Raw genomic sequence first — 14068 nt, forward strand, 5'->3', positions numbered from 1 at the left:
TGAAAATGCAAAGTCAAAAAAATCCAAACTCCCTTCTCTCTGACCTCTGTTAAAAGCTACGCCTCCATCACTACTCACCCCATTAAAAACTAATATCCCAACAGATGAACTGACCTATTCAACAGAAACAGGTCCATCAAGGTGTCACTTTGCTAGTCTTTAGGGTCCCCGCCACCTGGACATGGCAGGCAGAGCCACCTGTGCCCCTCCGAGAAGATAGCAAGAGCCGGTTGCGGCGCACCGTCAAGGAGGAAACATTGTCACCGTTGACAAACATCGATGTTTACTCTGATTTCAGATCTTACCACATCTACATTTTTCTGGTAACTTTTTCAAAAACTGTTGTTGCCGGTACTTTCTCTGCAATCTTGCAAGTATATCACTGAATCTCCATAACATGCAACATTTTTTCCCTGCTTTCAGCTAACTTTATTGAACAACTCACAAAATGAACGTGTGACCACTGATCACCTCGAGCAGAGTTATGACGTGGACTTTGGTCACACGTGACAAGTGCTTGAGTTTGGCTCTTATGCACAGGAAGACAGGCTGACAGTCCAATGGGCCAATGATTTGTTGTGGCCCATTGGAGACTGCTTACTCCAATTAAGGGTCATGATGAGGCTGGAGCCTGTCCCAGCAGTCATAGGGTGTGAGGCAGGGAACTTCTTAGACAGGATGCCAGTCTGTCGCAGGGTCACATACAGACAAACACCTTCACACCTACAGACAATTTAAAGTTTCCAGTTCATCTAACCTGCATGTCTTTGGATGTGGGAGGAAACCGGAACACCCAGATGGAACACACACACACACACACACACACACACACACACACACACACACACACACACACACACACACACACACACACACACACACACACACACACACACACACACACACACACACACACACACGGACAACATGCAAACTCCACACAGAAAAAACAGGTGGGAATCGATCCCATCACCTTCTTGCTGTGAGTGCTGTCAGTGCTAACCACTAAGCCACCGTGCTGCCCATGATGACCTACTGTACCTTTAAATGTGAAGAATCTTGAAATTTTCTAAAATTAGAGTAGATTTTGCAGGAGTTATGTTGCCGCTTTGTGTAAAATATAAACGTAATCAAACACAAAAAAATGGCATGACCACGGAGGGGTCAAATAATACAAGCATAAATAGGGAGAATTTTTAACATTTTGATGATTTTTACAGGCACAGCTGCTGGTTTTGCACATGAGATCTGGTAACACTGGGCAGTGACATCAGTCCATCAAACACTTTGGAACTAAGGTCAAGCTTGAATGTGTCGTCACACAAAAACCATGAACAACACTGACAAATTGGTCACAATAAGGAAAACAATGATTGCCCCCCCTTTGTTTTCATTCATAATATGATGTGTTTAATGGAGGACGGGCTGTGGGAGACTAACACAGGTGGAAGAGACAGACTGGTTGTCTGGTGAAGTGTGTAATGTCTGTACAGCTAAGGGAGGTTTCGAGAAAAACAAAATCATATTCCTGCAGAAATGCCCCTTGTGGATGGTGAGGTCATTTCACAAAATCAGAGTCAAGTTTCAAATCAATTTAAAACTGAAAGTGAAGTTCAAGGCCTTCTTACGTGCCTGCTGCTGGAGCACAGCCGTGCAGTACCTGAGGTGTGTACGTGTTTTACCTGCAGAGGCTGATAAATTCTTCTTGCTGCCATTAACGTCCTCCATACTGCGAGCAAAGGAATCAACCTCTGAACCTGATTTAGAAGCATCACCCTGAAGTAGAAATAAAGAAAAACCCCTGTGAAACTCTTTACTGTATCACAGAGGGTTGCAGAAATCACAACAGGCTGCAAAGAAGCGCCACTGATAAACATTCAAAGGGCACCTGCAGAGCTAGAAAATGGGCAACAGTGTTGATGGTAATGCCAGAGTCATCACTGAGTGGCAAGTACATTCTTGTTAAGAATAACCCTCACAAGTACCTTCTCTGGCACACACACACACACACCCTACCCCCGTAATACTGCTGTAGTTGTTGCAATCGAGCGATTGCTCTTTCCTTTCCAGAGTGAGATGACAATTCCGTTCTTCCACTCAAACGGGATGATGCACATCTTCAAGACTGAAACAGCCATTGTGTGCAATACCAAGTGAGCAGCACCTCCGTCAATTTCAATTTCACTTTCAAATTATTTTAATTTATATCACAACAGAGTTGCCTCAAGGTGCTTCACACAGGTAAAGTCTAACCTTACTAACCCCCAGAGCAACAGTGGTAAGGAAAAACTCCCTCTGAGGAAGAAACCTCAAGCAGACCAGACTCAAAGGGGTGACCCTCTGCTTGGGCCATGATACAGACACAAATTACAGAACAATTCACAAAACAAATATACAGGAAATGCCGTTGGTGCACAGGACAGGAGGGTCTCCATCACAAATACCACACCCACCTCTGGATGGAGCTGCACCTTAAACAGAGAGAAAAAAAACAGAATCAGGCATCAGAAAGACAAGAAATACTGTATAATTTGTCAGGATTAAACAATGGAAACCTGCCCACAGATGATGGACCTGACTCCCACTGTCCTCCAGCCTTTGTGTCACGTTTTGGCTTCACGTCCACTTTGCACACTTGCTGCAGTAAACCAAAGAGCTGCTGTTTGTTTGCGCTGTGTTTGCTGGACTTTTCAAAAGCCTGCAGACTTCATTAATATGCACGAGGTTGCCAGGTGGAAGCTGGATTAATAGGATTCCGACACAGTGAGTCAGGCCTCTGTGGTAGCAAAGAGAATAAACTGTCTAGAAAAGCCTCGGGACTTAATCACCACGCGTCACAGTTTAAACTAACAAATTACTTTCTTTAGACCTACCACAAATATGAGAGGGACTAAATGCGTCCATGCTCCGGCTGTGGATGCATTTCTTTATTCATGAGTGCAGGTCTGCTGGCCACCACTGTATGTTTTTCAGCATTTATTTGCATTTTTATCTTTTTGGGTGCAGCCAACTGATTTTCTCAACCTGTGAACTTTGACCAAACTAGGAGAGCCGATGCTAATGAACTAGCAGGATAATCAACTCTAGGCTTACTTGCTGTGTTTGTCGCACTCCAACATGTGCTCTTTCATTACAGTGGTTCTTTCCTACTTTCGACCTGTAGCTCAGAGCAGGAAACAGGTGACACCCACTTAATTGAAGTAATGTGGTATGAAATAAATAAACGTTACCTGAATCTGTTGGCTAGCTGGAAGCCAGAATTCATTAGTATTTCCACTATAGGTGCTGTTCCATCCTTGAGGTACCTCCAAGGTTATATTTACAGCAGGATTACTCAACAAACCACTGGCATCTACATTTGGCTCTTGGACATGATTAAAAGCCATTTCCTGACATCCTGATTAGTCATCTTGCATGATGTTAACTCTGGCAGTGTGGCACTATGTCAGCTTTAAATTTTATTCTTTCTTGTAATTTTAAATTTCTTGTCTTTCTTCTTAGAGAAAGAAGAAGGAAGTCCAGTAGGCCAACCAATACTGGTGCTTATCTCCAGACACAGTCTGCGACTCGCCGTGGACGGGACACCAATCTGTCACAGGTTAGTTCCCCAGTCAAGGCCAGAACATGAGCAGCTGAGTGGACTTGGACAATGCAGATGAAGTGCCTTGTCCACGAAGACAGACAGCTTGATTGGGATTCAAACCCAGGCTGACCTGCTCCTTGTCCCACCTGCTTTCCTTTAAATTCCTTTCAAACTTTTAAAATGTGTCTTCATTCAAATTTGTAATTCTTTAAAAATCATCAGGGACTGAAGATATTTATTTTCCAAAAATTGGAAATGTGTTGTTATGTTTGTTGCTTCAACTGTTGCTCGTCTTGGTGTAAAGTGTTTTAAACTCCATCTCCCGAATGAAAGTGCTCTATAAATAAAGTCCTCATGTTTGGGAGCGTGCGCTGTTGCTACACACTGCCGCACTCACCACACTACAGAACCACTCCAGGTCCTGGATGGCAATCACCCAGGCAGTCAACCAATCCCTCCCACCTCTTGAGAATGCTTGAATCTGCTGAATCTGGGGTCCTCAGCACTGAGGCACCTGAGTGCTGGATTCTGCCCAAACTCACCACATGGTAGAAATGTTGGAGGTAGAAAAGTGGAGGTGATGGTGTAGTGGTTAAGGTGTTGGGCTTGAGTCCAGAAGATCATGGGTTCAAATCCCCGCCTGACTGGAAAATCACTAAGGGCCCTTGGGCAAGGCGTTTAATCACCTATTGCTCCTGGAGTGTAGTGAGCGCCTTGTATGGCAGCACCCTGACATCGGGGTGAATGTGAGATGGAAAGCGCTATATAAATGCAGTCCATTTACCACATGGTAGAAATGTAATAGTTGAAGCTTCCTCACAATGCAAGTGGTACATCTCATCTAATTCTCCCTGTGTAGCCTCTTGTTCGCTTTGTTTGACACAGTTAATCCAGCGATACCCGAGGACCCTCTGAAGAGTCTTAGTACCAAAGACATCCTGTCCTTACTTTCGAACATTGGTTAGCATCCAGGTCAGGAAGCACCAGGACCCTGAAGATGTGGACCTTCATTCATTTCCATCCAGACACCTCCAATGGTGTTGGATCATGTCACCCCGCCTATAAATAGAATGTATTATGATGTGACACCTAAATCAACCGTTGTCATTTGATTGGTAGATTGCATGTCACGTGACATTCATTATTTGTCACATTGTATGACTGATGTCATGTAATGTGCATTTTGGCCACGTTTCACTCTACTGAACGACTCCATTACCTGTTTGTAAAAATGCGTCTATGACACGAGAACGATTTTTCACTGGATTGAGGAAAGTAGGCGTGTCCTTCCACACCACTCGCTCTACTTCGGTGGCCCAGCTGGAGTGACCCACTCTGCCAAAACAGTGCCTACTCTGCCCTCTAGTGTCAGCCTCCTGTTCATACAAAAAACAGCTCATTTCTAAGTAAAATTTCAAATAACGCGGCTCTATTTAGGTGTCATATAACACAAATAATGAATGGTTTCCAGTAGTGCAACACCTCATTGAACGGCATTCCATCTTTTATCTCATGCAAATATTCTTACCACTGCATTCATTAACATTTTTTCTTTGTATATTGTTATAGTAAGTCATAGTATCAGATGATGAGACAGAATTAAATGTAGTCCTGATGTCACTGGATATTTCTGTGGCTCTTTTTTCTTCTGCAGTCTTTTGACTTGTCATATCTTTTGTCCTTTTCACTTTCCTCTTGACATTGCGTACTGTCGTCTTTACAGGCAGACATTAATTTGGCTGTCAGAAAACGATGCCTCTTAAAATAACACCCTGCGAGAACATGTGCACAGGCTACGTCTCACCATTTGACTTTTTTTAATTTCCAGATTAAGGTGTTTCAGATGGAAGACAGAATTAAATAAAATGGGTAGGAGGAGAAACTTCCAGTGACGTCTTTACACTTCTTGCCTCCATGGAATTAAACAGTCTTAACGCTTCTCTGGAGGAGGGATGAAATCTGTACTGGATTATTCTTCTGACTCTGCACTTTTTTTCTGCACAGGCTGCCGCTTCACACAGAAATCAGGTTTGGTAAGAAAAAAGGAAGGATTCTGCACAAACTTATGTAATTTCTTAGACAATGGAAGCTCCCCCTCAGAGAGGAAATGTAGAGACAATAGTTCTGGGGCAGGGGGCGCTAGAGTCCAGATGAAGCTGTGGGACTGAAATAGGTTGTTTGGACAGCTTGTTTACACTCAGCCACCCCAATATGGGCATGATGGTGGAGCAGGAGATGAGCCAGAGCAGGACTGCTGCTGATAGTGAGACAATAATAGACAGCAGCAGCTCAGGGGAACATCCCAAGTCACTCATTTCAAAAAAGGGTGTAAACAGGAGATGGAGTGCCGATGTGGACACACGAGAGTGACAGTTCTTACATTCAAACTGTGTCTCTTGCTGCTGGTTTGGGGCTCTACTGAATGGTTTTGTGAGGCTGCATAGGATGAACGAAGCCGTCACGTTTGATCAACTTGGACACCACACTTTGCTCAAAGTTACTGCAGCACATCTGATGTGGATGGTTGATATGGTGATGTGATGGGTGGTGTGTGTGTGTGTGTGTGTGTGTGTGTGCCAGAAGCTCTCAATGACACGACGCCACATTACATTGAGGACGGTCTGGACCTTCTATTATTATTTATGGAGTGCCTGAGCCCCTGGTGGGCATGGCCTTCACTGACACCTTCACTGTTGTTGTGCCCCGCCCTTCTCACTGATTTGAAGTGTTCATCTTAGATGAATCTCTCAAATTGATTTATGGGACTCGAGCTCAGACTTGGACCAGTCCACCATTCGATTTCCTCGTATCACACTTGACATCTGAGCAGTCTCTTAAAACTGAATTGGATAAAATAAGATCAGAGCCATTTGGACCGTTTTGCCACTGAAGACGTCCCGGATCACTGTGAAATTAGAATGCTGGCCTTTCTCAAAGAGTCTGAGTCATGCAAACAGAGCTGATCTTGCGCTCTGTCTTCATTTGTGCCCATCTCCTCTCATCCTGCTGTGCCAAGACACCCCCCCCACTGCCAACAGAAATCAACACCATTCCCCTCCATGACAGCCAAAAGAAACTGAGCAAAGCAGATTTTGGCAGCACGTGCAGCATTCTTACCCCGAGACTAGAAAGAAAAGGAGCGGGCAGTCGGTTGGTTGGGCAGTCGGGCGGTCGGGCAGTGAGTTTTTAATGTGAGGAGAGTGCAGGTTGATGTGGAGCCTGCTTTTAAAAACCCAAATCACAAAGAAAAAACATGCACACAGACAAGAACGTAATGTGTGCTGAAGTTCTGCCATGTTTCTGTTAAATCCCAGTTGGTCTCGGGCGAGGAGACACGCCCTCTGGCGGCCGTGCTGGAGGCCTTCTGCATGTGACAACATATTCAATTCATGCATCACTTTCAGTTTTGATTTATGTCAACTTGGTGAACAACTGTAACTGTTGAAACTTCCCTCTCATGTCAGCATGTGATTGGCTGGTTGGCTTCGCCATGAAGCAGAAAGAAGAGAAAGTACAAACACAAAAAGCTATTTGGTAATGACCAAGAATATCTGCAGCAATACCTTCAAAATGCAAAGAGCAATTTCAGTCAAATTTAGTGGATTAGATTAGCTCGAACTTTATTGATCCCTTGGGAAGACTCCATCAGGGAAACTGAGGTTCCAGCAGCACACAGGGCAAGAAGCACACAGCGCATCAAAAGTAAACGTAAAAAAAACAAAACAATAAAGCTCAGTGGATGGGCCTGTCACAAGGTAGTTTGTGTAGAGGGCATAGGTCAAAGGCCAGGGTCAAATCAAAATGGATAGATATTCTAAAATAGATGGCAATATCTTCAAAACACAAAGAGCAATTTCAAACTTGATGGGTAAACTCAATGAACTACCCTTTCACAACACAAGTCATGGAAAGGTCATAGGTTGAAGGTCAAAACACAGGTCACCTGAAATACATGGTGATATCTTCAAAATGCAATTAGCAACTTCAGTCACACTTGGTTAATAAACGCAGTGGACTTTTCATCTCACAAGTAATGTCAATGTCAAAGGTCAAGATCGAACCAGAGATTAATGGCCATATCTGAGTAAATGGTAAATGGACTGCATTTATATAGTGCTTTGAGCATTTGATGCAGATGGAAAAGCAATACAATAACACCGTTATAATAATGCCTCACATTCACCCTGATGTCAGGCTGCTGCCATGCAAGGTGCCCAATACACACCTGGAGCAGCTAGGGGATTAAAGACCTTGCCCAAGGGCCCTTAGTGAAACTGCTGTTTTCTGCACAGATCTTTGCTCTCCAGTGGCCAACCTACATATCAGAATTTGGCGCTTTCAAAAATGTCGACTTTCATGTATAATGCTGCAGCTTTTCAAAGGGCTGACATATTTAAATATTTGTATTATTAATAATTAATCAATCAATTATTAATCATAATATCTTATTCAGTGTTCATGTGTGTCAAACATTTTTAAAATTAAAAATGATTTGAGTGTAATATTTTGGATAGAAGTATGCACCTTTTCTATCACACTACATAAAGCTAATGATAAACTCTTTTATGACATAAAAAAAAATCTTAAAATTGTGGTCATAAAACTACATCAAATAACTATTCAGTTTCTGAGGATTAGATTTTAAAGATATTAAATTAGGAAACAGCTAAAGGTGATGAATATTTATTTATTTTACACACTGTAAATGATACGATACACTGTGACCTCTGAATAACAGGCTTGCAGGCCACGTTTGGCACCCACAGCACCAGTTTGAGACCACTAGCTTGCTTGTACTCCAAAGCATGTCTATTTCCTTCACTTACCGAGCAGCAGATAGTGATATTAAGATCTCAGCGGCCGGCACCTCTGCTGCTGTGATCAAACATCACATTTCTAAAAATTAAACAACGATGTCTCTTTTGAGAGATCTGTCCCAGTTACACGTTAAGAAGCGGACCTCTCTGCGTCATCTTTCACTACTTTTATCGTTGTCAGAAATGAGTTCTCAGTGAAAAGTCTATATGAAGTTTTGTTTTGTTTTTTCCCTGAGTACTGTAACCTGGTCAGCTTTTGACTGTACAAAGTGAAGTTTCTTCAAAGGTTGAATGATTTGAGCAGCACAAACCAAATTTCATTTGTCTCTATGAGACTGGGGCTGAAGTCTCACATCACCATTTTTACTTGTGGCCCAAAACCACAGAAATGAATCAGAACATGTGTCATCATCCCAGCACTGCTCGCAGTCTGCGTTTCAGCCATCGTGCACATTTTTAAATCTAAACTTCCATCTGGTGTTGGCACTGAAGACACGACCACCTGTGAGGCACAGCAGTCTTCAGACCAAACATCAAACATGACTAACCTCCACCGTCAACCTTCACTATACTACTGATGATAACTTTGTGTCTCTTCGTGAAGAACATCTTCAGTCCGTGCAACAAAACAAGCATCTCTGTTGCTGGGGCTGGTTGATAAGGTGTCTTGGTTTTGTTGAGGTTTACAAACAACCTGGAGCTACAACCCAGGTCCAAAAACAAGTACTCAACACCGTTAACAGCTTCACCTGCTTCCACTGACTGTGGGATCAAAAAACATCTCAAATGTAGGGCGCGTGCTGTTAGGCATTGAAGGGGATGAGTCTTTCAAAACCGGGACCTAAAGAACAAGTCAAAATTCTTTCTGCAAAAGGAAATCTGGGTCACCTACAACCACCGTAAGGCACGTTAACCATTTGCAAGGTTTATATCACGACTATCTTCACATCATCTTGAAGAATAAGACCACCAAATCAATTATTTTGTGTCCTTAGTGAAGCCAAGTCCACCAGCAGTGAGTTGGACATCAACAGGAATTGTTGGTGATGAGTAGCACAAGTCAGCTTCTGAAATAAATCTCAAGACCACAACATGAACAAATACAGAAAACGCTTGTGGGCACCAGCACATATCTGCTTGGCAGAACACAACACAACACTGATGTCAACACACAGATAACACCTGCCCTTGAGAAGACCATGTGACGGACCTCCACTCAGAGTGGGTGACTGTGGACACTCGAGTCTCTCTGTGGACTGAGGCGTCCTCACTGCAGCAAAATGCTGTCAGTGCAGCCAAGGCTGGACTCATATTTAGACACACCAACACAGCTACTAGCAATGGAAGACAATTACCCTCCATCCCCAAGGACCAGATAATCATTTGTAATTACATGCTATATGCTGTCATGATGATGTCACTAAAGTGTCTTCAAATGATGTCATAATAAGCTCAAAAACACTTTGCATGTGAGCTATACATCGACCTTCAGGAGCTTTTCATCTACATTTGTTGTTATGGGCCAACAGGCGATGACATTCAACATCTTCTTGTAAAGTTACTGATAAGTCAAAATATGTCCATTGATGCTGTCCATTGATTGGCTGAATAACTTCAGTCAGGTGAACAGTTCCAGTTGTTTCAAATATTAAAACCATTCACACACGGAGTAAATATAAAGTCTTAATCTGACCTGTTTGTTGTGTGAGCCGCCAGAAGAGGAGGTACTGCTGGCCCACCACCAGAGGGCGCCCTGCCTGAAGTGCGGGCTTCAGGCACGAGAGGGTGCTGCCGCCACGGACACAACCGGGAGTGACAGCTGTCACACATCAACTCATGACAGCTGTCACCCATCATTTCATCACTCCATAAAAGCCGGATGTCATCTCCACCTCGCTGCCGAGATATCATCTACCTGTGAAGGTCATTTGCGCCTCCTGTTGTGGGTCCGTGTCACTACACTTTCCCCAACACTGTTACCTTGTTTCAGTAGGATTCATCATCACAGCCTGATGAAAACTTATCCACATAAAGACTCCTGATTTTGGAAAATGACATCTGAAAATACTTTAGTTCCTTGTCGTGGCATTTTTAAAGAGGTCCCTCTGTGTTTTGTGCATTTCTCAGTTTGAACCAGCGTAAGCCAGCACTTTGTGCCACAACAAGTAAATTAACTTATTTTAAAAGTTGAAAGAGTCACAGAGCCTCATTCATTCACATCAGCTTTTATCACAGACATCAGTCGACTCTTCAGGGCACATGATTAAAATAAATCCCATGAGTCACCAAGATAAAAATAAAATAATGTTAAATTACTCCGTTTTGCCTCTGTGTGGAGGAAGCAAGGTTGTGTAACAGCGTACGCGTGCTCAATGCCATTCTCGTCAATACTTAAGTCTTCCAAATGCCAAAGGGTGGAAATGCAAACTGTTCCGACCAGTACCATACCGTGCAGTACCGACCCGGACCACTTGGTGGAAACAGGACTGTCAGCATACAATGGCTAAATAGTCATGATGTGACAGCTGCATCATTATTAGACGTACGCCCGCCAAGATGGACAAATAAAGGTGTATTGGATAACATATCAGATGGTACTTGATGCAGTTTGGACAAAGGAAATTCTGAGATGAACAGTGGCTTTATGCAGAAAGCCTTCAGTGTGTGTGGTGTGTAACATAAGGACTGTTAAATTCCAAGAATAAGCAAGATGGACAAATAAAAATGAGCTTGACAACATATTGGATTTTATTTGATGCAGTTTGGATGCAGATTGTTGTTCCACATAGAAACACTGCAATAAAAACATGGGTCACAGCTTGACTGGACATGCTGTAGTGTATTTTTATTATAAGAATTTATTTTTTGTGTGTTTTTTGATATCTGGGAAAGCCCATATGAATAGTTATTATTTTATTATTATGAAATATTTGTATTGACAATCATAGTAATAAAACTAAAAAATGCGACATACTCCAGAAAATATGACATATGGTTTGAGTGAGGGTGGCGCTGCAGCGCTGTACGTACCCCAGAGTCTATAGGCAGCTGAACAAGGCTCAGCTGGACATGCAGCTCCTCCCGCTTGGACACTTCCTGCAGTGGAAGTGATGGGTGCAGCCATAAATGAGGAAGCAGAGGAGAGGAGAAGTGACAAGTGGGCATCAGCAAAGCAGAAGGAGAAGGCTGAAGCAGATATAGCACATATCAAAACAGCTGTACAGTGTGCCACGCCTGCTGCACATGTGCACATCAGTCATGCTGCAACCTGAAGAAGGTGAAAGAAAAGCAGAAATTAGAAGTGAACAGAACACAGTCATGTTTTATCTCAGAGTGAAGAGTTTGCATGAAGATCATTCATTCAGCAAGCTGCAGTGGAAACAATCGTGATATCAAGCGGTGCTTCCAAACTGGGGAGGCTGTTATCAGCAGTGCAGGTGCAGAACGAAAGAGTGGGAGAAAAACATCAGCCCCAACAAAAGTTACATGAACCTGACAGAAACTAACACACTTTATTAGCAAGGTTTGACTATCAATTTAATGGCAAAGATTTGCTACACATCTAAAATAGAATGAGGAAAAGAAAATAACTTTTACTTCAGACCACATGTTGTGCTATCACCCGAGTATCACAGAAGAAAGGAAAATAAGGTGAACCTTATAACATATAACATATATGTTACATGTTAGAACACATAACATATATGTTAGTGTGGAAGGTTCCTGGTTCAAACCCCACCCTTGTCACACTTCTCCATATAATGTGGAGTTGTGTCAGGCATCAGACGTAAAACTGGTGCCAAATCAACATGCAGCTCTACCTCTGATTTGCTGTGGTGACACGGGTGCAGAGAGAGCAGCCAAAGGGTCTTACTACGCTGCAATTATGTTTGGTTTTGTTGAATCCTGAATATTTAATACAGTTTTGCAATTTCCTATTTCAGACAGTGATCAGTTGAGTGAAAAGACAATGGAAATCAGTCAAACATGATATCAGGGTTGATATTTTGAATGTCACTTTATTACTTATTAGTGCAGCAGATAAGAGAATATTTAGAGCGGAATCCTGCAAATGGTGATAAAAGCATCAAATTCGGCAGAAATAGTCCTCAGACAATCCTCTTTTGAAAAACTGATTGGCCACTTGAATTTTCAGTTGGCGTTCAGGTAGAGGTCAATTGAAGAATTACACAGGAGTCAAAATTAAAAGATGCTCCAATCATATTGAAACCTATGCCACATTATTTCCCTGATCATAAAGATTCCAAAAAGGTATAGTTTGGACTATCTGTAACTGAATTCTATGGAGTTATGGGATAAAAACAGCACAAATGGTGACAAAGGTCAGTGTCAGTTTGTACAGGGGTCAAAAGTTAAAGTTGCTATAATTTTGGTAAAAAGTGATGCAAATTACTAGTTGAGTTAACACGATATTAAAAAGGAATAGTTTGGACCATGTATCATCCTTACTTATCGCGTTACGAGGTAACATATGTCACATGTCATAGAATCCAATAGACATAGACCTTGTTTGACCTTTACTTTGGAGACCAAACATTCAACACAGTCAAAACTATTCCATTTATTAATCCTATTAGCTCAACCAATAATTTGCATCACTTTTTACCAAAATTGGAGCAACTTTAACTTTTGACCCCTGTACAAACTGAAACTGACCTTTGTCACCATTCTTGCTGTTTTTATCCCATAACTCCAGAACATTCAGTCACAGATAGTCCAAACTATACCTTTTGGAATCTTTATGATCAGGCAAATAATGTGGAATATTTTTCAATATGACTGGAGCATCTTTTAATTTTGACCTCTGTGTAATTCTTCAATTGACCCCTACCTGACCGCCGATTGAAAAGTCAAGTGGCCAATCAGTTTTTTCAAAAGAGGAGTGTCTAAGGAGTATTTCTGCCAAATTTGATGCTTTTATCACCATTTGCATGATTGTTTCAGTTATCTGCTGCACTATTAGTTTGGTGAAGAGTTAAGTTGTGACCATGAGAGAAAATGACATTGTGATTTATCTCTTGTGTCACTGTCTGAGCTGCTGTATGTTGAAAGTATTTTTTTTCTCCCAGCAGCAGCGGCAGCCGGCCCGCCCCCTTCTGCTGGGGGAGGGCTGAGTTCCCTACGGAAGCCTGTCTGTTGCAAAACATGCAACAGACAGGAACTAATGTTTGGTTTTAGAGTTTACAAACATTTTTGACCGTTTGGTCTTACTCACTTTGCCAGCAAAGAAATGTTAGCAGACTGAAAGTTAGCAGAACTAAATTCAGCGGAAGCTAATTCATCTGCTGAGGGTTTTCAAAATTAGTTGAAATGTTAATCCGCTAACAAAAAAGTTAGCTTCGCTAATAAGCGGTTAGCGGATTAGTGGAACTGTGCCGACCGCTGCATGTACAGAATGTGCACAGTGAGAAGTGAAGCGGAGTAATGAGGAGAAAGAAGTGACCCAATGGACTTTCTGCAGGAGACTTTGGGTTCTGTCCAAACCTGACAGGAACGTCCAAACCTGACAGGAACATGGTGGGTGAACAAGAGCAAAAACAGAAAGATGGGACGGGCACAAAAACACAGACAATGGGAGCGTCAAAAAACACAAGTCTCAGCTGCATTTATGTCCAAAGCAACGTGAATAAAAGGAGTAATACACTTT

General features: G+C 42.4%; 1 protein-coding gene across 1 annotated transcript in view; it reads right to left on the minus strand.

Annotated features, from left to right (window-relative positions):
- Window positions 1–14068, minus strand: part of cacna1g (calcium channel, voltage-dependent, T type, alpha 1G subunit) — a 518682-nt gene that overhangs the window by 180630 nt on the left and 323984 nt on the right. The window contains 2 exon segments of the mRNA XM_034194509.1: window positions 1683–1776; window positions 11431–11496. Coding sequence (XP_034050400.1) covers window positions 1683–1776; window positions 11431–11496 — 160 coding nt within the window.

This window comes from Thalassophryne amazonica, chromosome 18, assembly GCF_902500255.1.
Source record: "Thalassophryne amazonica chromosome 18, fThaAma1.1, whole genome shotgun sequence".
Classification (NCBI taxonomy): domain Eukaryota; kingdom Metazoa; phylum Chordata; class Actinopteri; order Batrachoidiformes; family Batrachoididae; genus Thalassophryne; species Thalassophryne amazonica.